The 23,283-nt window shown below is 46.5% G+C and overlaps 2 protein-coding genes across 8 annotated transcripts in view; both read left to right on the top strand.

The window, feature by feature from the left end:
• The window catches only part of CCDC27 (coiled-coil domain containing 27), a 10,665-nt gene extending 599 nt beyond the window's left edge, over positions 1 to 10,066 (top strand). The window contains exons 2-13 of one of the 6 annotated variants that reach the window (XM_032763841.2): positions 321 to 490; positions 1,264 to 1,393; positions 2,692 to 2,820; positions 3,397 to 3,539; positions 3,949 to 4,110; positions 4,755 to 4,988; positions 6,563 to 6,779; positions 7,515 to 7,645; positions 7,820 to 7,897; positions 8,465 to 8,677; positions 9,522 to 9,626; positions 9,767 to 10,066. In XM_032763841.2, coding sequence (XP_032619732.1) covers positions 350 to 490; positions 1,264 to 1,393; positions 2,692 to 2,820; positions 3,397 to 3,539; positions 3,949 to 4,110; positions 4,755 to 4,988; positions 6,563 to 6,779; positions 7,515 to 7,645; positions 7,820 to 7,897; positions 8,465 to 8,677; positions 9,522 to 9,626; positions 9,767 to 9,904 — 1,821 coding nt within the window. In that variant the 5' untranslated portion in view covers positions 321 to 349 and the 3' untranslated portion in view covers positions 9,905 to 10,066. Of the gene's footprint in view, positions 1 to 320; positions 491 to 1,263; positions 1,394 to 2,691; positions 2,821 to 3,396; positions 3,540 to 3,948; positions 4,111 to 4,754; positions 4,989 to 6,562; positions 6,780 to 7,514; positions 7,646 to 7,819; positions 7,898 to 8,464; positions 8,678 to 9,521 lie in introns of all 6 variants that reach the window. The other 5 variants (XM_032763844.2, XM_032763842.2, XM_032763840.2 and 2 more) reach the window with 5 other exon arrangements.
• A 2,344-nt stretch (positions 10,067 to 12,410) lies between these two features.
• SMIM1 (small integral membrane protein 1 (Vel blood group)) lies at positions 12,411 to 18,288 on the top strand. 2 transcript variants are annotated; one of them, XM_032763852.2, is made up of 4 exons: positions 12,411 to 12,907; positions 12,995 to 13,072; positions 15,592 to 15,727; positions 16,973 to 18,288. In XM_032763852.2, the coding sequence occupies exons 3-4, from the start codon at positions 15,624 to 15,626 to the stop codon at positions 17,097 to 17,099; spliced, it is 231 nt and encodes a 76-aa protein (XP_032619743.1). In that variant the 5' UTR covers positions 12,411 to 12,907; positions 12,995 to 13,072; positions 15,592 to 15,623; the 3' UTR covers positions 17,100 to 18,288. The 2 variants fall into 2 exon arrangements, with proteins under 2 accessions (XP_032619743.1, XP_032619742.1); XM_032763851.2 differs by having other exon boundaries at positions 12,995 to 13,090.
• Positions 18,289 to 23,283: the final 4,995 nt, after the last annotated feature.

Raw genomic sequence — 23,283 nt, 5'->3', positions numbered from 1 at the left:
CCAGATCTCTGCTTCTCCCCCCCAAGCAGTCCCACCCCCAGCTGCCTTCAGTCCCTGCCCCCACCAACCCCCTGCTCCCCCCAATCCCTGAGCCAGCCCCCCTCCCTCCTGCTCCCCACAGCTGAGATCCTCAACCACATTAGGCTGGTGTCCCCCTGAAGGTTCCTCTCTATCCCCTCTCCGGGGGGCAGGCCCCACAGTTTGCAAACCTCTGATTGAGACTTTTCAGGAACACAAATGAGGAAATGTGATTAGTAAAATTATAGACCTTTTAACCCCACAGGCTCCTGTTAATTCTCCCCCTCTCCATTTTGTGACAGGCTGAGATTGGTGAAACACCGTTAGAGAGATGAACTTGATGACAAAGGGTTTCAGTGAGCTCAAGGAATTAAGCAGCCGAAGGCAACAGACCCCAGTCTGGAAGCTTCCCAGCGGTAGATCCACGCTGAGTAAATCAGCTCAAGCAGTCAGACGCTACTATGAGAACCAAGTATTTAATATGCTACTATTTTAATCACGTTTTAGACATGATAAAATGGGATTTGATTTGGGAAGCAAAGAGTTAGAAGGGGCTGCCTTGCTAACACTATACACCTTCTGAGAAGTACTTAGCAGCTTGCAAGTTGGCATTTTGGGCAGCAGCTTCTTTCAGGTTTGAGCTCCAAAGAAAGGAAAATCCCACCAAGTAGAATGGCTCCTGTGGTGTGCAGAATCCAATCATATGCCATTTGCTTACCCACAAAATATTGGGGCCTCTCAAGGGAAGTGCAGCAAAGGCCAGCTTTAATATGCAGATAATGGCAAGAAGTGGTTTTGCATCTCTCTTATGCAATTGCAATGCTTTGTTTATCAGCAACATCATAATCCCACCCCCAGGATTAATGCTGGAAGTTCCAAAGGGGGTTAGGCACACAGTTGCAATGGGATTTGGGCATTTAACTCCCTTGAAAAATCTTAGTTGAAAGAAAGTGGGAGAAAGGAATTTTAGCATTTGATGAAGGCTTTCTTCATGAGAGTCTGATCCTGCAGTGAACTCAGTGCCTCCTCTGACATGCTGAGCACCCTCTACTCCCTCCAACTTCAGAATGGAGTTGAGGATACTCAGCACTTTTCAGATCAGGCCCTGACCTTGATCAGCCTATCATTGCTGGTTGTCACATCACAGAATGGATTTACACCTACCTTCCTGCCAACCTACAGTTAAAGAGCACTTTTTGAACAAGACACATGCAGTTAATGGTCTTATGTCCTCCTCTTTGCCAGGCTGATATCAGACCTGCTGGCTTCTCTGAGTCAGAGTATGAGCCCCAGGTGGAGGAATTACAGAGATCTTTTCTAATGCGCCCTGGATGTCCTAGATTTAGTAACAAAGCAACTTCAACATCCCAGCTTGGTAAGGCTCATAAGAGAGATCAGCAAACCCCCAAGACTCTTTCCTGTGATATATTAAGTTATTTCTCCCACATGATAGCCCTTATTTCCCCAGTACTCCCATTTGAGTTCTACAAATTGTTTCCCCCATTGATTCATCAAATTCCAGGTAGCCAGAGTACTGATGATTCCCTCAGCACAACTTTTAACATGTAACACGAATCTTGCACTTGACTAGTATGTATTATTTGCTAGTAGGAGCTTTCGACAGTATCATTTATTTAGCATTTCCTCAATGCTACCACAAAAAGTTAAAGAAAAGCCTAGCTGGTAGCAAGTGAAAAACCCAAAGGCAAGTGTACATAATCCAAGAAAGAGGAGGTCAAGACCACCCAAACAAAAACCATCCTGCCTTCGGAGGGCCTCCAGCCCTCCAGAGTTCCAGCTTCTCCTATTGTTCTAGGAGGCAGGCAAGCTGTCTCCCTTTCCTTAGGCAGCAGGTCAGGAAAGGAACAATTTAACTAAGTTCATAAGGCTTTTACCTCCAAGGCTTGAGTCAGCATAATCAAGCATATAATCAGAAAACAAAGTCTCTAAGCCTAGGTCAGGCTGGTGACCGATGGGCCATTGTTTCCAACACCACTTCTGGTTCCTTTCTCTCTCACTCAGCTTCCTTTCCCTGTTTATGTATAGCCCCAGGGCGGGGCAGGGGGCTTCTTGATTGCACCCAGGCTATTTAGGCTATAAACTCCACATGTCTCTTGAAGGGGTAGTTGCAGAGTAGGGTAGTCCTACTGAGAGGAGTTTTTCCCTATGTCCTGAACACCAGCCCCATTTTTTCAGGCTAAGGAACCTTTGGAATTATGCTGGTCTGTGACAGTTTCATGCTGAACGGAGTTTCAGAACTAGTTTCTGGATGCTCTGGTGGTCCCTTTTAGCCTGCTCTGTGACTGAAGACAGATATTTCCTTATTCAGAAGGGCAAAGTGACTCAGATCTCAGCCCCTTTCATTCTAACATAAGTTTGTGTTACTGTGACCAGGTAAATCTACCTGGATATTAAAAGTGATAGGTTCCTCACATACCTGAACTAGGAATTCAGTATAAATGTATAATATTTAAATCAGTCCATCTCATTTTGCATAAAACCCACATTCTCTTCACTTCTCTGAAACTGGTAAGAATTTCAACCCTTTTTTGTGACAGAAGGTATAAGCCAGAGTGCTGAGAATCTGGAATACATCAAAATAGAAATTTTTCTTGCCAAAAACAAAAAAGAAAAACCACCTAGAAGTAACTAGGATGTTTGTTTCAAACACAGAAAGTACTTTATCAGACGTCCCTGATTTGTCCTTTAATTTGAGTACCATCAGTCTGTCCTCCCAACTCAACTTTGAAGAGTGGAATGCTGTCTTTCAGAACACACATCCATCAGAACTGCCCACTAAAGGTAAGGGTAAGGGGATGACTGTGAAGACTGTATGTGTGTGTGTTTTCCCAGAAGGGTGTGAAATCGGTGCTTTTTGCAAAGCAGCACATTACGTTGCTATAGGAAAAACCATTGGGCTTGCCTTGGTTGCTCTTTTTAACCAGTTGGTGGCATGACATGATCTCCAAGCTATATACTCGATAGAGCAACCTGCACCGCGTGGTAAAAGTGCTGCCTATAGTCCTTCATGGTCCCTGTTCCAGTCTAGGTGTGGTAATATGCAGGACACAGCACATACAAGTCCAGTCACGAGTTGGAGTATTTTGCTGATTAAGGTACAAGCCAGCAGGCAGTTTGAACAAGACAACTCCTTTTGAAGCCTATCCGTTGCAGGCTGGGTCACTGTTTTTAATTCAATATGGTAAATCTTTTCTGAGGAGTTTTTTAAATGGTACAGTAAGTGGAACCCAAAAAGTTGAGGCTAGTAATAGAGATTTGTTGTCAGAAGAAATAAGTTTGACAGAACAAATACATTTTTCCAGTCTCTGGGTGATATTTAGATGAATGTTCTTTCCACTATTTCTCCCCCACCCCCAGCAGCTGGCCAGCTCCTACCCAGTAAAAGTTTCACTGGTCTCTCTAAATGGAAGAGTTTCACAGAAGGAATAGTTCCAGCTGAACAACAAAGAGGACCTATAGAGAGTAAAATCCCATGGTATATTGGTGTAATCCGTGAGAAGGTAAGAAAATGTTGCTATAATACTTCAAAAAGAAGAGTAGACCACGCACATAGTTAATTGCAAAGTGATCCATCTAGAAAATTCACTTTCTAAGGGTGTGATGTAAATTAAGCTAATTATAGAATTGTATTTGGATAAATGGATTCATCAAAGGATCTCAGAGTTCTTTTTCTAAACAACGTGAAGTGCAGGAAAGAAGGGAAAGCAAATAGAGAGGAGAATGGCGGTAAGTCCACGTCAAAATAAGAAAGAGAACCTAGGAGTCCTGGGTTCTAGTCCTTTAGACTAGATACCATACAGTAAATCATCCACTCGTATGCCACTCGTCCATCTTTTTCCTGCCTACCAATATCCCATCAAACCTCAGATGCATTGTTTGAGTGAACACTATGCCTGTTTCTGTTCTCAGGAACAATGCTTGTTGATGATGGGAGAAGAGATTAGTCGTCTTTCAAGATGTGAAGCAGAATGTGCAAGGAAGGATGATGTAATCTCTATCCTTAGGGAGGAGATGGAGAATCTGAAGAAGCATCTGGAGCTGCTCAGGAGGGAAAGTGTCATCACAAAGGAGGTGACTTACACTCATTTTCTCTGTATGAAATGAAGCATGCATTTAAGATAGCCATTTTGTCTCTCACTATGAAGTCTATCGGCAGTGGCCATCGCTAGTGGAAAAGCTGATGATGATGACCCTTGCTGTCCTTTCTGAACCTATGATTCTATGATGTAAGCAGATAGGGGATTTCCTCAAACAGGGGCACACACACAAAAAACAACCAGACTGAGGAAGTGAGGTTCAAAATAAAAGCTATTTAAGGCCCTCCTTGTGCCCTGAATTCACAAGTAACAGTGAGAGTGAAGAGCATTCTGGGTAATTATATGCAAATGAGACCCCTCCAGCAGTCCCACTTTGATTATGATCCTCATAAGGGATATAATAAAGCTACTGACCATGACTGTGTCAGTCAGAGGCAATCTGAAGTAGAATGGAATGCTGAGAGTGCTCATTTGTGCATCATTTTCTAAACACGTTGTCAGCTTCCCCAGAACCATTGTGGAGGCCTAGCACTAAGAATACACTGACAAGGTGAGGTATAAGTTGCGGTTACTGCACCAAGCTCTTTCCTTTATGTGCTGCAAGCTAGGAGTGTGGAAAGCAGCTTCCTACTTTTAGCTTCCTAGGTAGTTTTCCTCATACTAAATTTTCCCTTGCAGAAAGATGCAGCCTCAGAACCTGTAGTTGATAACAGCAAGACAAAGATGCCTAGGCTAAGAAGTTCAGTGCAGGATGGCTTAGGAGAAAGTGGCACTAAAGAAGATTTGAGAGAAGAGGTGGCATGCTTAAAATTAAAACTAAGCTACTCTGATAAAATGCTCAACTCTAAGATTGCTAGCCTGTCTGAGTCCTTGATGAAAGACCAGGAGGAACTATGGCAACTGGAAAAGGAGGTGAAAGAGGATCTGCACTAGTCCAGATATGGCAAGAGAAACTGACAGTAGAATGAGAGGACTCTGTGCTATCATGTTATTTTCACACTGCTGCTAAAGGTGTCCTTTAGTGACTGCATCCTCTAGATCAGCATTTCTCAAATGCGACTACCAGGGGCTTTTCTTGCAGCCACAGCCTCTTGGGCAGTGATTCGGACCCAGGGGGCAGCAAGGAGGGGTTGGGTCCTGCCCCCATCTTGAGCCACAAACATCGGTGGAGCAGACAGCTGTTGTGAGTTCGCCACCTTCCCAGGGGTGGTGAGGTTCAGGCTTCCGGCTTCAGCCCTAGTGTGGCAGGCAGCAGGCTTTGGCCACAGGCTCTGACCATGGGGCATTGGGCTGTGGACTCTGGCAGCTGGGCTTCAGACTCACACCCCACAGGATTGCCCTCCATGGCGCCGTGAGCCCCGCGCCACTCTCAGAAGCGGCTGTCACCACTTCCCTGTGGCCCCCGGATTGGGGGGCAGAGGGCTCTGTGCATTGCCCTTCCCTCCAGGCACTACCCCTCACAGCTTCCATTGGCCTGGAATGGGAAACCGAGGCCAATGGGAGCTTCGGGGGAGGTACCTGGAGGCGCGGCAAGGGCAGTGCACGTGGCGTCCTCTGCCCCCACCTCTCCTCCAGGGGCTGCAATGCTTCCTGGAGTGGCACAGGATCAGGGTCAGGGCCAGGGCCAGGGCCAGGGCCGGCATGCAAGGAGTCTGCCCTGGCCCTGGTGCGCGCTGCTGCCACCCCAGAGCCGCTTTAGATAAGCGGCGCCAGGCCAGAGCCAAACCCTACCTGCAGCCCGCCCCCACAACTCCCTGCCCTCAGCCCCCTACCTGCACCTTTCACCCCAACTCCATGTCCTGAGCCCCCTCGTATACTCTGCACCCCTCCTGCGCCCCAACCCCCTGCCCGAGACCCCTCCCGCAGTCCTCATCCCTCCTGCACCCCTGCCCTGAGCCTCCTCCTGCACGCCACACTCCTGCACCCCAACCCCCTTCACTGAGCCCCCTCATACACCCTGCACCCCTCCTCTGCCCCAATCTCTTGCCCTGAGCCGCTTCCTGCACACTGCACCCCCTCCCACACCCCACACTCCCTCCCTCGGCGCTGCATACAATTTCCCCACCCAGATGTGGCCCTCAGCCCAAAAAGTTTGCCCACCCCGATCTAGACATTGTGAGGTCCCCAGATGCTCCAGTGCTGGACACAATAGATACTTTTAGATAAAGAAGAACAGGAAGCACAGTTTTCCTGCGTTTGGACTAGAACTCAAAGAGTTTAAAAGGGAACCAGTAATTAAGCTGCAGCAGTTACTGAGTCATTTTCTTAACCCGTATCAGTGTTTCACCATACATTACATTATTCCATTTGTAAGGTCTCTGACTCAGGGTTAGCGAGGTGCCCTAAATGCAACTCCAGAACTAGACTCCCGCCCCTCCAAACATTCAGCTCCAGAAATGGAGCCTTATATGACTAAAGCCAGTCTCTACCTAAGGCTGCATTTTGCTTCAACTTTCAAAATTCTTCCTGTCCTTTTGTCCTTACAGTACTCAGAAATGCAGCAAAAGGGCTTGAGACAAGAGGAGATGGGAAAAGAGCTTCTTAGTGGTACAGAGATTGAAATGGCTTCTGAAGAGGAGGGGGAGAATGAGGCAGAGGCAGAAGAGAAAGCATCCCTGATCAAGCTCAGAGAATTCCAGCAAATGAACCAAGAACTCTGTAAAGAACTGGAGAAAGCAAAAACAGACTATGACATGGCCACAGGTACCAGGACTGGGATACGTGGAACACAAAAGACCAGAGAGTATCTGAAATTTTAGTGACTAGATCCCAAACTCTTCCCCTATTCTGTGAACAATTTGTATGGTGGTTATGGGGAGCAAGAGAAAGTTATTATTGTGGCTCAGTTCCCTTTGTCTAGGAAGAATCTACATTAGATCTTCACTGAGAGGCTGCAGCTTCTATTCCCTGTGCAGTTTAAAGGTAGCTTCCCAACAACAGCAGCTACTTTTGAACTATGTTCCCTTACAGCTTGCCTGGTAAAGATGCCCATTACCAACCAAGGGCAGATTTTACTTAAAAGTGCTTGGTAAGGTTTGGACTGCTAAACAATGCGGGTGCCAATCAAGAGCAGCTTTTGAACAAAGAGGAGCAGCTCTGTATAGCTAGCAGCACCTCTGTGAAGTGTCCAGCTTCTGTCACTAGCCTGGAGGGAGCTTCTGCATATCAAACTATTTCTAAGTCTTTTGACTCTTGCAAAAGATGAATTTGGCTGGTATTAAGAAATGAACACTTGAATTCAGTGATAACGATAAAGTATCATGCAGCTGAAGTGTACTTCTGTAGTGACTGTAGTTCTAAGATAACTTACATCCACAGCCAGATGACTTTTGGATGATGGAATAAAATGACTGGCCCCTTTTTCCATCACCTAGGGGAGGTTTCCTGAGGGCTTTAACAGGGACTCAGTTGGTTCAGAACTCTACTCTGATTGTACAGGTGCCATCACTTCCTTGCAAAGGCAGCTGGCTTTCCAGGAGTCACAGCTACGGAGAGCTGAGTCTGAAAAGGAAATGCTACAGAAGGAGCTTCGAGAGCGGGGAAATCAACTACAAGCCATGTCTGCCAAGGTACAGTCACTCAGAGCACAACACAGACCATTGGCCACCGTTGTGTAGTGTGAAGGAAACTGGGAATTTATTCTTTGTGAGACTTTTTATTCCTTTTAACAAATCAGGAAATCATGCTTCTGCGATTACCGGTAGTAATGGGGCTGATGTGTTAACTGGAGCCTTTTCTCTCAGTTTTCCAGCCTTCGAGAAGAACGGAAGCGTGAAGAAATGATGGGAATAATAGAGAGAGAAAATTACAAACTCCGACAGGTGACTCATCAGTGCAAACTTCTGTGCTCAGTTACAGCAGCCAACACCCTAATTCTCCCTGCTGTGCCCGAATTAGGCCTGGGCCTGTATAAATTAAACAAAACAATCCCATTTGGTGAGCACCTTGTGCTCCTTTAGGTCCTTTCCTGGTCTCCCTCAAATCCTGCACTGATGTGCTGTGTCTTTCACTCTAGTTACTCTCAACACTAAACCCATCCATGTCCTCCCTAGTTTTGCAGGGGAGTCTGTCCCATGAAAAGCAGAGATGGGATAACTCTGGCCTGTTTTGTTTCTCAATACACTTTATTGCTCAGTTTAATTTTTTCTAACAAGCCTGAATTGGTGAAGACGGGAACAAACCTGTTTTAATGGCTCTTAATCAGAATTATTAAATACTATAGGTAAACCCGGCGGGGACAAAGTCCCAAACCAGTAACATTACTGGGCTACTGCTGCCTTCTGGGAAGTTTAGGAAGGGTTTGGAGTAGCAGGGCAAAATCTCTAGCGAGACATGTTTGAGTTAGGCAGCTTTCTCCACCACTCCTTCTGAACTGTGTTTCTCCTCAGGACATTGTGGAACAAGAATCCAAACTGGCCGAGAAAAACAAACTGATTGATGATTTGCAGAGCAAGATAAACCAGCTCCAGGCAGAGGTTATGGTAGCCCAGCACCACATGCAGAAGCAGCTGTGTGACCAAAGTGAGATGCAGAACCAAGTCGAGGCCTTGAAGCACGCTGAGCAGCAGGCCAAAGTTGCACTGGAGTGCATCAGTGCCAGGGTAAAGGTGGCCTCCTTCCTCCTTCGCTACGGGCCTCTCCCGAAGGAGGGTTCCTGTTACAAAGGCCCTAGTTTAGTCAGGGCCCAGACACAAATCACTGGGTGGACTGCATGGGGCTCCCTTTGGAACCCCAGCTCCAGCAGCAGGAATGGAGGGGCTGGCAGTTAACAGTCCACTTGTTCCTCAACCTTTCCCTGGAGGCTTGGGCTCCTGCGCTTGCCAGGGGCCTTTGTTTAAGTTATGGGTCTTATGGGATACCAAGAAAAAGAGACCCCGAGGTTTCAGACCAGAATAGTTACAATGCCAAACTTCTTTCTGAATTTTATCCCACATCCTCCCAGCCCTTCTGGGGATCCCCCTCTCTCAAATACAGCAACAGGCTAAACAGCCATCATGGGAAGACATTTCTCCATATTTATTCTTACGGGGACGTATTCTGACCTGCTGCAAGCAGGTGCGATGCCATTCAACATCAGGTCAGATTTGCTTAGGTTGCTAATTCAGAGACACATCTTGCCACTAGGTGTCTGTGTGGGGCTTCTGGTGAAGCCATCTGGTAATTGCACATACCCAGCCCAGGGCAGAATTTCACAGAATTTCAGTCCTGCCCCTCGCTGGTGGCCTAGGGACATTCAGAGACACAAGAACCTGTCAGAAATGCCAGCTGTCATTCCAGCCCTCTTGTTGGCATAGCTTAAAAGCAAGGGTTAGTTTAAATTCTTCCTCTAGTGAGAGAAGGTCTTTGCTTGTGTCAGACAGCATCCTTCTTTAATTGGAGGAAACCTGGTTAATTCCTGGTTAATTAAACTAAGGTCATTTTTCCCCTCCTTTTTTAAAATCAAAGTTTGAAAGATTTCGAAGCAAAATAATTCAGGCCACATACAGCGCTGCAGGTGCCAAATCCCCCCAAGCTGAAATTAGCGATGAGGAGGCACTGGAGGCTATGCAGGTACGTGATTCAGTGTGGAATGATGCTTCTGCTTGGACCCCTGAGCTGGGGACCAGCGGAGAGGAGAAGGAAAAGCTTTATGATCCTATCACCTCCATGGCTAATGCTGGATTCTTCTGTGAAATATGTCTGATTTCCAGAGAATAATTAGCGAGCGGCTGGATTTTCATCAGATGCTGAAACAAAAGGGTGTGAAGGTCCCGTCTCTCTTCAGCACTGAGCCAGCAAATGTGTCCTCTCCTAATTCTAAGACCACCAAAAAGAGTCCTGTGAAATAGGGTCTTGTACGCTGAGAGCTGATTCCTGCAGCTGAGTCACAGAGTTAGAAAGGCACTTTCTCCTGAGGCTCTTTTCTGGTTGCATTTTGGTTTGTTCTCTGATGTTTTGTTTTTTATTGACAAATTAAACAATTAAATTTGACTTCAACTGTGTTCTGTTAAGCCAGCTGATCTCTAATTAGTCTACACTGTTGCCTTATAATTGGAATTGGGGACTGGAATCAGGGCTCAATTTGCCATAAATCACTTATTCTCTCAGGTTTTCCATCTGTAGGATAATCTCCACCACTCACTGGCGTTATGAGAGTTAATGTGAGTTTGCAAAGTGCTTTGAGAGTTCTTGGATAAGAGGTGCTAGAAAATGAAAATGATTCCTTCTGTGTTGCACACCACCTGCTTTGGCCAGGTTCTCTCATTGCTGCTCATCATGCTCCTTTTAAACACAATGTGCAGGCATAATCATTGGATCACCAAGCTTTTCTGACCTGAAACGAGCAGGCCTTCCAAACTTGCCAGATTCTAGCAATCCCATCCAGGTCATCTCTGAGCATATCCTACAACAGGATGGTTCCCAACCACTGCTAGATATCACTAGTGCTGGCAATCTAAGCTTTAGTAATCAGTCTTCCCCTTCCCAATCTTAATGATAAACCACTGGGCCAGGCTCTCATACAATGTCACTGCCAACCTCCCATTCAGCTGTGCACCCTCGAACCCACCATAGAGTTTGGACCTGGATTCTGTTCTGGCTCATGCATCCTTATCAGAATTATTCATTGAGTTCCCATTTCAAAAATCTTTTTCATTGGCAATGCATGAGCCATAGACAACCTGCTTGATTTTCAGATACCAAGATCAAGTTTGCAGGCCTGGCAATTAGAAAAATAAAATCTTTTGGATTGCAAAGTGAGCATAATTGAGCAACAAACACAGAACCCCACTCTGTCATTTTTACAGTCACTTCTCAACTGTACCTTATTGCCATTAATAACAGCAAGCTAGAAACCTGCCTTTGTGACCAAAATTTGTAACCAGTTCCATAATCGATGATCACCTCCTTGACATGCACACGGTTATTCCTTCTAACTAACAGAATAGGGCAAATACCCTAATATCTACTTCCCAGCAGACTTCCCCACGTGCCAATTCCGTGCTGTCAGCAGGTCGCTCCAAAGACAGTTACAAATCCAAATTGCATGTTTGTGTTTTACCCCTAACCAAGAGCCACACTTAGGAATTTCCCATTGGACAAAGTTATTCCAAATGCATAAAACAGCCTCCTCATCTGTAAGAGATTTCTGGCTGAATTATGTCACAGTAAATAAAAGGTCTGGTTCTCCAGGGCCTGGACCTAGTGACCTCATCTACACCAGTGTAAAGTTGTGATGAAATGCTGCCAAATCAGGATTCTCCACTCACTTGTACCGTTTCACGCCTACTTTGCAAAAGGGCACAGGGTGACAAGAGATTCAAACCCAAAGCCCTTAGAAAGGCTAAGGATACCAACCTCTCTGCCACCGAACAGAACGATAGGTTTGCAACTCAGATGGTTGCCTCATGGTTATTTAGAAATGAAATCCATCCCCATGTGGCATCCCAGCCCTTTGCCTGGAGTTCTACAATGCTTGCATCCAGAGATCTATTACAAAAGTCAACCAGGCTAAAGGACATTTTCCTCTTCAGCTTAGCTCAAGGCTGAATCTTCATGATGAACATCTGCCATTGCCCTCTTTGGTCTGAGCTTTGCATTTTTCTAGGTGGCATCTTCACACAGCTAAATGTCTCTTGGAAAACACCATTGCAGATGGTTAGTGAGGGATGTGCCATTGCTTTTCTCTTCAGTTTTAATATTTCTAACACAACCAAACACAAAAGCAACTTCCCTTTTGCATTTCCCTGTGAACTGATGTGAGATGCTGGACTAAGGGTCCTACATAAGCAAGCTCCGTAGGACCCTAACATTGGTCCTCCACTCCGGCCTGGAGTGGACCGTCTCTGGGAGCAAGACAGGAGTTAATTCCTTAGGCCCCTTGAAGCTGTGCCCTCTCTGCTGAGATGGATGATCTAGCTGCCAGTTGTAAAGGTGATTTTGGGATGCTGACAGCTGCCCACTCAGTACTGAACTGGGGCTACTGCCAGATGCCTTCAGTTGGAAACAATGGACCAAAGCTGCATTGCAGCTAGCAATCTGGCATGTGAAAGGCTCTGTATCCCATCAGCAACCTTCCCCCGAGCTGTCCAGTTCCCTAATCTGCACCATTAAAGACAGAAGAAGAAGAAGTGAAGGATTTTGCTTCAGACTGATAATGCTGACTAGATCTCTGGTGCACTGTACCTAGTCTGATCTCACAAGACCGATGTAAAGCTGGAGTAACTACATCACATCAATGGAGGACAGAATGAGATGCTCTGGATCTAGCCCAGGAGGAGTAAGGGCTGTGAGAGTCAGGGCTGCGGGCAGGATTTATGGGATTACAGACTATTTAAGAGTCTCCCCTGTTTGCTGTCCAGCTTCCCCCAGGGCCATGCACTCCTTTCACTGGAATCTCAATGCTGTCACGGCACTGAGGTCAGAATGCTGAAATAAAGGAAGGGCCAGGTCCAGTGGTCAATGTTTCTGGTGGTAACCCTTATACTCCTGCCTCAAATCAAGTCTTTGGCATGCATTCTCCATTGCATGTAGCTCATTTGCCTTCAGACGGAGTGAGGTTAAAGAATGTGCATGTGGGAACTGTGGAAGTTTTGCCCCAGCAATTTCTCTGGGTAGGTCAGAACCTATGGAGTCAGCCAGCTGTAGCCGGCACCTGTGTTTTTGGCTGAAAGGCACTGAACTGATGGACCCCGCCTCCTTCCCCGCTCCTCCTCTAATCTTGGTTTAACACCGCAGCACACACAGCTGTTAAAAGCTCACAATCAACGCAGAAAGAAAAGAGCTAAAGGCAAAGGTTATTTTTCATCAAGAAACAACTCGGAGCCCAGTCAGAGAGGGACTTTGATCCTCAGGTGAGAGCATGCTGCAGCTTTAAACAGTCTTTGGCAAACTCGCTTTTCTTTTCTGACTGTTTTCCCACTTTTCCACTCTATTTTCAGGGGTAGAATTGCTGAAGCCCGGCTCTGCGCAGACGTTAGGAGGAGAGGAGGAGTATAAAGTCCAAGCCCATTCCAGTGGTAAACTACTTTCTACAGGTTGGTTTGGGGGAAGTGAAGAGAGACAATATGGCTTCGTTTAAAAAAATCTCTCAGCCAGAAGTAATGTGTCTGCTCCAGCCAACTGGTCAATATGTTGTTTGAATACACTGATCATTGGAGAGGATAGGAGACTTTTGGGTCTGGAATCATACAGAAGGCAGCTAGGGAGGCACCTGAAAGGAGCAGCTCCTCAACATCCCAAAGTGCAAGGATTCCCATTGTGCTGGGTCCTTCCCTGGGACCCTAAAGGAGAGTAGGTGCCTTGTGCCACCCCTGTACACTGTCAGATTGAAAAAGGGGGCCAGATTCCCAGCTGGGCTGCAGCTGTAGAGTGCTGCTTCACCAGCACAAAGCAGCCATATAACCCAGCCAAGTCAGGCAGTGGAATGTCCCCTGATGTGGAGGAATCCTCTTGTGTGGCACAGAGTGCCTCGTGCCCTGCACAACTCCCCCTTCCCCAGCACAGGAGGTGCAGCCTAGCAAAGAGGAGGCTTGGCCAGGACACGGTTATGTCTGGCTGATAGTCTGGGATAGTCTCATGTGGCCTCTGGAGATGGGTGTAAGTTAGAACAGCCTACAGGCTGCTCTAACCCACTTTCCACCGGCCCCAAGATTGGACAAATGCTAAAGTGGATTAAAAGCCACATTTGCCCCAATCTGATCCGGCACCACACTGATCAAAAAGGTGCATCTTAAAAATGTAAAGATCTTTTTAAAAAATCCCTCACAATATGCCAGGCTCATGCTAAGTTGCAGATAATAGTAAATTTTTCACAAGACCTGCAATATGCTACAGAGATATGCACAAAGAGGCATTTAGATTGCAGAGCCAAACCTCTGAAGGGAGCTGCTGGGTCTAATCTCTAACATGGTACGTTAGCAAACACCAGTGCGATTGCTGGCACTAGCAGGCTTAGAATTTAGACCTTAATCAGGGACATTGTTATGTCAGCAAGCCAAGAATGTAAAGTCCCCTATTTACAAAACATAGGCTAGGATCCAAGTGGAAATAATCACAGTTAAAAGGGCAAATTGAAAATATGCCCCAGGCAGCATAATCCCTCCTAGTCCTGCCCCATCTCTGTCCCAGGTCCCCTTTCTTTCCCAGACACACATCAACTAGCTGCATTCCTAGTTTTCTTTGTGCTGCTTCCTATAGGGCCAGCCTTTCTTCTAGCCCCCTTCTGCCAGGCACAGCTGTCTGGCAGCACTGGGTGTCTCGAGCCGAGCCGTGTCTCAGGAGTGGGACTCCACTCACTCACTCATGCTCGTCACCCCAATCGGGGTATGGGCTGCCAACAACAGATCTCCAGAGTCCTCTATCCTGGGCCATTCACTCTAGCTGGTTCCAGGTATAGCCCATTTTTTTGCTATCAGCCTGAAGGTCGTGTCGCCAGGTATTTCTTGGACGGCCTCTTTTCTGCTTGCCTTGGGGGTTCCACCGCAGTGCCTGTCTGAAGGAGAAGGTGGGGTTGGATAGGACATACACTACTCAAGCAACCAACTAGCATCACCAGGAGTGGGAGGGCTGGGTCAAAAAGGAGTGGCAACAAGGGGAGAATTTTAAAATTACTGCAAATTAACAGTTGTAAAGCATGATCTGTTAGGTGTCGACTGTGTGTTCTCTACAAGACACAAATGTGGTACTCCCAGTCTGGAAGAGCTTATGATGTGAGAAACAGATAGACAAGCTGCATTGCAGGACCTAGAGTAAGGAGTAACTTTAGATAACTCAGCCTTGGTGAGAATTTTAGATAGGCTTCGTAAAATTTTATTTTACATTTCTGTAGGGGGACCTTTCACCATGAGAATCCCAGTACGCTTCAAAAACCATGGGACATATGTACATCTCCTTACTGAAGTGCAGACCCCTTTGGGGTGTGGAAGACAGCAGCTAGGCAGTCCTTACTCTGCAGGGAGAAGGCTCTTAAGCATTCCAAAGATTTGTGGGTGTTTGGAATCTGGACCCGAGTCAGATGCATATAAAAGATTGGCTGACTCGATGGAGTCTTTCACCCCAGATTGTAGGTTTATTTGCCTGGGTGAATTGGTTTGATGGCCTCAGTCTAATTCCCAGTGAACAGGTGTTTACACGTCAAAAATTATCAGCAGCTCGATTGATGTATTTGGATCTATAAATGAAATCTCAGGAGTGGTTTCAGAGTCACCCATCCACTTTTTTTAAGCTTGATCAAAGTTCCCATTCAAAGTCCTGTCAGACTCTTCAGGGGAATTCCATTTTAATCCTGATAGTAATTGGTACGTATAGCTGTCTCACTACTTCGTGCCTGTACTTCTCATTATTCTTGACAGCTATTGATCTGGGGTCAGTAAGAGAGTGTAACTCCACATGGTCATGCCCGGTGTCACATCATTGACTATAATTGTCACTTTCATAAGGAATAAAGGAGAACAAACAAAAGTTAGGAAACTGCATTAAGTTTTTCCTCTTGTCAAGGCATCAGCTTAACTTGTATTTCCCTTTGCCTCCTTCCTAGAGTCTTTTTCCTTCAACCTTTTCCTTGGAAGGATGCAGTCTCAAGACACAGGTGTTCAGTACAGCAGGTGGAACAACAGTAGCTGTGATGAAGTCAGTGTGAACACATCCACTGCCGAGGTGTCAGGATGTAAAAGGTGAGACCCCTGTGGCTCAGCTGTCTGACTGGTGTAGACTCAACAACACACACAAGAAGAACTGCTGTCCAGAATCTATTCCTCTTCCCAAGGTGTTCCTCCTGAGCTATGGAGGATCCCTGCAGGCCCTCCTGCCCCTCTCCTTAGCCTTAGGGAGTCTGTCAACCTTTTATCCTTCTGTGCTGGAATTAAAGAAACCCACATGGTTTGACTGCCAATGGTCAGTCAGCAGAGTAGCCCTTCATCCACCATACATGGTCCTAGAACCAGACACACTTTCCCAGGATCTACCAAGAACATTTCTGCAAGGGCAACAGAGATCACCTTCTGGAAGATAATTGAGTCAGATCTTCCAGGATTGTCTCTGTCTCTCAGTTTAACAAGCATCGCAGGAACACACAAAGGTTCCAATCGTGCAGTGCCATGGATGTCAGTGAGATAGTGCCTCAGTGTTGATTTCAGGAATGGGAACCAAATTTGGAATTTTTAAAGCACAGAAATTGGTCTCTATTCACAATCTAACTGAAGTTACAGACACAGCTGGCTGCCATGTTACTGTTTTAAAAGCTAAACTGTCCGTGCACAATCCTAAAGAATTCCTTTTTTCTAGCAAATTGCAGACAGTGAACTGAGTGGCTTAGAGCATCGTGATTCTTTCCCCCACTCACCCTCACTCATGGAAAGGAAGAGAAATACGGTCTCTCTCTCTTCCCCCGTGTAGACTCCGTAACAACAATAGTAACATTTGTTTCTCTAACACTATTCACCCTAACATGTTTTACAATGAACTAGAATCACTTCACCTGCCACTAAAACCAGCCACCTCCGGCCGAAACATAGCAACGCTACACAGCAGTTCAGGGTGTGCAGTGAAAAATGTTGTGTTGAACTGAAGCTTCAGGGAAGGTTGAGGGGAACAAAATTTAATTACTCCAGGTGTAATGTGTCCTGCATTAGGGCTAAGATTTCTATTCTGAGGAGAGAGACTATAGAATCTTCAGTGAGACCACAAGCAGTCAGACCCTGGGTTTTATACTTCGTCCAAGAGATGGCACAGCCCTCACAGCCCCTTTCTGAGGGCAGCTGATCACTACTGAATCACCAGCACCACTTCCGGTACCATCCTGGAGTTCGACAGCAGGTCTCCTGGTCAAATAGCAAACTGAGTCAGCTCTGCTTAGCCTGTTAATGTAGCCAGGATGTCAGCTGACTACAGCTGTTCTTTATCCATGTTTATCTCCCCAGAATTTACATGAAGCTGTGCACTGGGAAAATCGGCATTGCAGTTAAAGTGATTGGAGGAAACATCCTCTTCTGGATGGTTTTTGTCATTGGCTATGTGACAGGTTACTATGTGCACAAGTGCAAGTAGAAGTAACAGTGAAATTCACCGGCAGGACCCAGACCTGGATTTCTCTGGTGAGGTAATCCCAAACCTCCCTGTCCAGTTCCCACCCCCAATCAGGCAAGTCAGCCAGCATGCATGCAAGATGCAGGAATCTTCACTATGTGTCCTATGAGCACACAAAGGGAACCATCAGGATTAGGGAGGTGCATAGGATGAGTGCTAGATGCAGCACTTCTTGCTGCCTACGAGAGAACTGATTGTCCAATCTCAGCTGAAAGCACAACAAAAGCAGAGGAGGAACTAGAAATGGATGTGCTCTCCCTCATGAATCAGCAAAATGTGCTGTTTCCAAAATCTGTCACTGCTGCCAAAATGCCCTATATTGCAATAAGAACAGCTTCTTGGTCCTGCGGTTTCCATCCCTACCCCTTGTGACACACCCATCAGCAGGGGATCTGGGTACTGGTTTTGCATGGGCATGTTTTCTATGAGCTTCTTAATGGCATCTGCATATCTCCTGGCACATCTGTATGCATGTGAAAACACCTCTGTTTTGTGAGCACATAATGGGTAGTTGTGTGAGCAAACCCGTCACTGGGCACCCAACCCATTTGTGCACGTGATTAAAGTCTCCTGCATGTGCAATCAAAATTCCTTAGCAGTCACTGGAGCCCTTTGTTGATCAGTGGGTCAACACACCCACTTCTATTTGACTATGACTTTTCAGGAGCAAGGTGCTGCTCCCTTACATTTGGGATCTTTCTCTTTTCAAGCCCTTATTTCTACCCCTCACTTTACTAGAGGCTGTGAGTGCCATGCCTGGATTCACAGGACTTGCTGAACTAACCTTTGAAACTTCTTTATGCTCCATCAGTCATGTCAGCCAGGAAGATTAAAGGCTTTTGCACACAACCCCTCTACTAACTCTTCAGGAAGGCTGCATGCCAGGTTCCCAGTGTAGTTGGGTTCATTATAAACCAGTGTGATGGGAACCTTTATTTTAATCAGCACCTCACTGGCTTCACCCTGTGAAGGAACCTGTTGCTCTTTGTAATCATGTTAATGTTTCCTTTAGAAAGCTCTTTTCAAGGCAGGGCTCTCACACAGACTGTTTTATAGGATTTTCAAACTGTGCGGCAGGCATGTAAAGTTCTGTATATTTCTGCATCAGAGTCAAATTATTTTAAGCAATAAAAAGCAGATTTAAAGGCAATAGGCTGCTCATGTCTCTGATCAGTGCTGGAATATGTCTCTCAATGGAAAGGCATATACAGAGGAGAACACTGAAGTGTATCTTGCTGTCTTAGACTCATTTCCTGTGACTGCAGTTTGAATAGGAAGTGTCAGGGAAATATACTCTTGGGGCAGCCTGGAACTGTTCGTTACATATTTGGAGGTAATTGAAGTTCAAGGGCTCCCCCCCCCCAAAAAGTCTGGGTATGATCCAGATTCCAACTCCACCCCACCCAAGATGGAAAGATTTGAGCTCATACCTCTTCTAAACAATCCTGACAAGAATAATTCACCTCATCTGAGCACAGCCCCAATTCCAATTCCAATTCCAATTCCAATCCCCCAGGCAGGCCCTGCTGGTAGAGCTCATCTAAGATGTGCATTAATGCTTTCCCAGCCACATGTGGGACTGTTGCCATGCACACATGTGCAGCCTGTCCTGACACAGCCAAGAAAAGGGGAGAGATTGATGCCGTTATTTCAGGGATTTAGTACACAAGCATTAGCCAGAGTTATGCAGATTGTTCTCTTCCCACCTGCCCCCCTCGGCTCACAGCTCTTTGCAGACAAAATGGCGGTAGGCCTTTGTTCTCTTCATATCATTTTCATCAGCATATCCCTCTCTTCTTCCCCAGGAGGCAGGGTTCCCTCAGGTACATGCTGCCTTTCCTAACTTCTGCTTTGACCTCTCTCTTCTCTCATTCCTCACTGGACCACAGCCCATGCAGTGGAGCCTTTCAACAGGATGCTTTTAAGAGCAAAGATGCTGAGACAACCCAGATCTGTGCTGTGGAAGGTCACACAAGGGAGAGGAAAAGCATTTGAGCAACCCTGTGAGCAGTATGTTTGCAGCAGTATATATTGCTCTGGAGGGACTAGCCCAGGATGCATCTGTGGGAAAGACAGGCCAGCCCCCAAATCTAACCGTCAGAGAAGCCACATTCGTTAGCACAAACTGCAAACTAAAGCAGCACAGAGTTTTTTTATTTATCAAGGGGTCTGGGGTTTTTTTTTTAAGTCACTGGTAAAGAATGAGAGCTGGTCAGCAGCCTGGGGGGCAGCAGATCAGGGCAGGAGCTCGGGAGACTTCAGGGTAACAAAAGGATGAGGCAAGGGAGGATTTTGGGTTTGATATTCATTGTACTCATTTCTCAACTTCCCCTGCTGCTACTACTCACGATTCACGTATTGCCCTGAAATAGCTTCTGCATCCATTCATTAGTGTCACTGATCCCTAGGCCACTCTTACGTAGGGCTCAGAATCCTGATGATTGTGGGGCTCTCCGGGAGTTGTGGAGGGTAACGGCTGTTTAATAGGCATATTAAGCTCTCGGAGTGCTTTTCAGCCACAGATCTCCAAACAGCTCATTCACAGGACTGAATATTAGAGGAGAGTGATTCATCCCAGCTGGACTGTCTGGCAATCACTTCAGTGAGGGTAAACACTTGTGTGGGTCTAACTTGGCAGAGTTGCCTCTTCTCCTGTTTACAATGGTATTGCTTAACTTTTCATGAGAGGAGAGATCTTGGCTGTTAAAATAACTTTTCACCAGCTATCTCTTGAGCAAAATACATTCCTGACCTAATCACTGTGAGATCATCTGACCGGAATGAAAGAATCAAGCACGATTAAACCTGTCAGCCAGCAGAAAGCAACAGAGCAGTAAGAATATACAAAAGCTGACATTTCTCCTCTGGCAATAGCCTTTACTAACCTGACTTAATGCTAGTTTCCTTGTTTGTCCTCAAATGTGGTGCTGCTAGATGGGAGCTGTCTCTTTCCAAACACAGTTACTGGGGCCCTGAGTCAGTGCTTGTTCAAAGAGCTGTCCCAAAGGGGCAGGAGCCTGGTGTCCTCTGAGCACAGGCAGCAGCAGTACCAACTTCCCCATGCTGTGCAGCTGACACCCATCAGTCAGGGGTACTTGTGGGTCTGAGCAGAGTTCAGCCTCCACGTCAATCCTGTGCTCCCTCCACCAGACCACAAACAAGGATGCTCATTGGTGCTGGATGCAATGGTAGTTTTGTGATGTGATCACCTGTCCCTCCTGGAACTGGGCTCAGACCCACCCAATTGATTTCACACACAGGCTACCATGTGGTGGTAACTTTGGTGCTGTTGACTTGGCTGAGATTTGAACCAAGCAATCTAGAGAAAAAAGGTTCTCAGTAGAGGAGTGATTGCATTTTAAAACATTGTATGAGAGCATACCAAATCTTTGGTGCTGGAGATCGTTAGGAGATTAATGTGTGGCAAATTGAGCCAGTTTCTTATCTTACACCTACATAAACCCAGAGTAATTCCACTCCAGTATCTAGCTAAGGTATTTATGTGTTGACCCCTCTTGTATCTCATGCCTTACAGTAATGATGTGTGGAAGCAATGGTGAAATAGAGTTATCACTTAGCACACATTGGTCTCACTGATGTAACTTGTGCCAGTTTCTGGCACACTGCTAGGGGCTGAAGCAGTTTTGCAGAGGAGGGAATATCACAGGCCAAGGTTCTGATGCAACCTTAACACCTACCTCTTGGTACAGCATTTGCAGCTGTATCTTGATAACTGGTCTATTGCCTATTTAGTCCTTTCCACAGATATTAAAGTGGCACATTCCCAAGGACCAAGACATACTGCTCAGGCACTTTATTGCTTAAAAGTCTAATGAGTCAGCAGTTTGGCCAAACTGGACTCTGATTCCCACTTCCCCCACACCTTCTGAATGCTAAAGCTTGTAGTTCTTGTTTGTTTAGGACACTTGTCAACCTGTTCCCCTGGTCCAGAAACTTGCTGTAACCTTTTAGGAAACATATCTTCTACATTTCAAACATTGATTTAAACAAAAAGGAAAAAAAGCAAAAATCCCACCTGTGTGCCAGTGAGTGTGTTGCTAATAACGATGGCTATTGTTGTGTGACAGGCCCATTCTTGGTAATGCCACACAGTCCTGCTGAAAGATCATCTTCAACTTTGATTTCCACTTACAGCAAGATATTTCCATCTAGATGCATATTTCTAGTGCACCAATCACTATGGTATGTTGGTCTCATTTCCTGAGCCCACTACACTATTGTGTTATGTTTCATTGTGGAGACACTGGGCCAGTTCCTCATCTGGTACAGATCGGAGTAACTTTACTGACCTGAACAAAGCAATGCTGATTTCCCCCACACAAAGATCCCTCCCAAATCCTCCAGGTAGAGCTGAGGTGAATTATTTGTAATAAAATAACTGATAACTGAGTCTGCCTCAGCTTCTCTTTGTGAATTGTCTGGAAAGAAATGGTGAAATTTGGTACTTTTGGTATTTGAAATTACTTGTAAACTCTTGGAACTGTACATTATTGAACAGGTGTGGGTAGCTGTTTTCCAACACATTAGTCACATGGTGTTGATTCTGTTCTGATTGGATAATTTATTTAACCGGCATCACTATGTTGCTAGCACCTTGGAGTGGAAAATTCACCAACAGAAAATCTGCAGGCTGGTCACTCTCACTGTTCAGAGCATGGGTCTGGGGAGGATCTAAGCTTCCAGTGCAGCAGGCTGGAGTATTTTTGCACTGGGAATAAGCTGCTTCCCAGCAAAGCTCCCACACCAGTGCTCGATCGGGATGGTGGTGTCCTGCTCCAGTGTGGGGCTCCCCAGGGCAAAGCGGCTCTGGTTGACCTGCAGAAGCCAGTCCCAGATGTGCCGCATGCTGTCAAGGTCCAGCTGCCGGCTGGACAGATCTGGCTCCTTTGGGACAGCCCTGCTCAGCACTGCCTGGCTCCTTCCCTGGCCGGCAGGTGCAGGCAGTGCCCATGCCCTTCCTTCTGGCCAGGCTCCACGCTCAGCCCCCATGTGCCGGGGCACCTCCCCTGGCCACCCGCCCCCACTCTCTGCTGAGCCCTGCAGGTGAGGCTCTGCTATGGGGCACCAGCCCCAGCTGGCTCTGGGAGTCCCCATTGCTTAGCAGGGACCTTCCTCCTCTGGTCCTGGGCCAGGCTGCCAGGACAGTTGGGTTTTCACTTACCAGCTGCTCCCATGATGGAGCCGATCCCGCTACAAGGGGATGGGGTGAGGGCCACAGTTTATATGGGGGTACTGAAAGTCAGCTAATGAAACTGTAAACCACGTGTCTTCAAAAGCAATGTGAAAAAGTGCAATTCCCGCTCACACCACAGCTCCGGGCTTCTGAACAATTGTGAAATGCTGCTAGGTTCATTCTGACAGCACCAGCAAACTTTTCACAGCGCAACCTGGGGTGCTGCAGCACCTGCCATGGCCCTAGTTCCCATGCCCATGTGCCCTGCTCCTTCACTCAGCCGCCAGGTGTGAGGGAATAGTTGCCATGGTCTTAAAGGAAACCACGCACCCAGCTGCAGTTAGCCTAGGCTGTGAGAGGCCACAAGGGGCAGCCCTCAGGGCACAGAAAGCAAACAGCAGGAATCCTGGCTCACTTTATGAGTGACCTGCACAAGCTTATTTTCCAAGCAGTAACAGAGCCCTGCAGCATTGCTTAATTTGTGCTGGGGTGTGCCCAGACTCCTCTAGGCTTGACCCTTCATAGTGCCATCAGTTATGAAAGTAAAAACATTGTTTGAGCCCTGGCACCTCTTTCACTACCCATTAATCACTGCCCTCCAGGGTCTGCAACCTCCTCTGGAGCGCGGCTGCCAGGCTGAGCCTGAGTTGGAGTAAAAGTGAGGGAGAGAGGAAAGAGGGGTAGTCAAACTTCACCCACTCTGTCATTGCTACTTCGGTTTAGGAATGAAAAGGGCTTTGAGCAGCAGTAAAGTGCATGATCAATTTATGGAATTTTCCACGCCCTGTATTTACTGTTTTAGAAGATGGTATTTTGTGAGGAAGGGGTGGGTAGAACACCAAATTATCTTCTATAGAAAAACACTACATACCACATTCCCTATATTAAACTAGACACTTGCCCAGTCACAGAAACAGTTTCTGGAGGGTGGAGGTTAGAGCTCTACATGGA

Source organism: Chelonoidis abingdonii, chromosome 23 (assembly GCF_003597395.2).
Source record: "Chelonoidis abingdonii isolate Lonesome George chromosome 23, CheloAbing_2.0, whole genome shotgun sequence".
Classification (NCBI taxonomy): domain Eukaryota; kingdom Metazoa; phylum Chordata; order Testudines; family Testudinidae; genus Chelonoidis; species Chelonoidis abingdonii.
The sequence above is the reverse complement of the archived record's forward strand: the minus strand, read 5'-3'. Positions and strand labels throughout refer to the sequence as shown.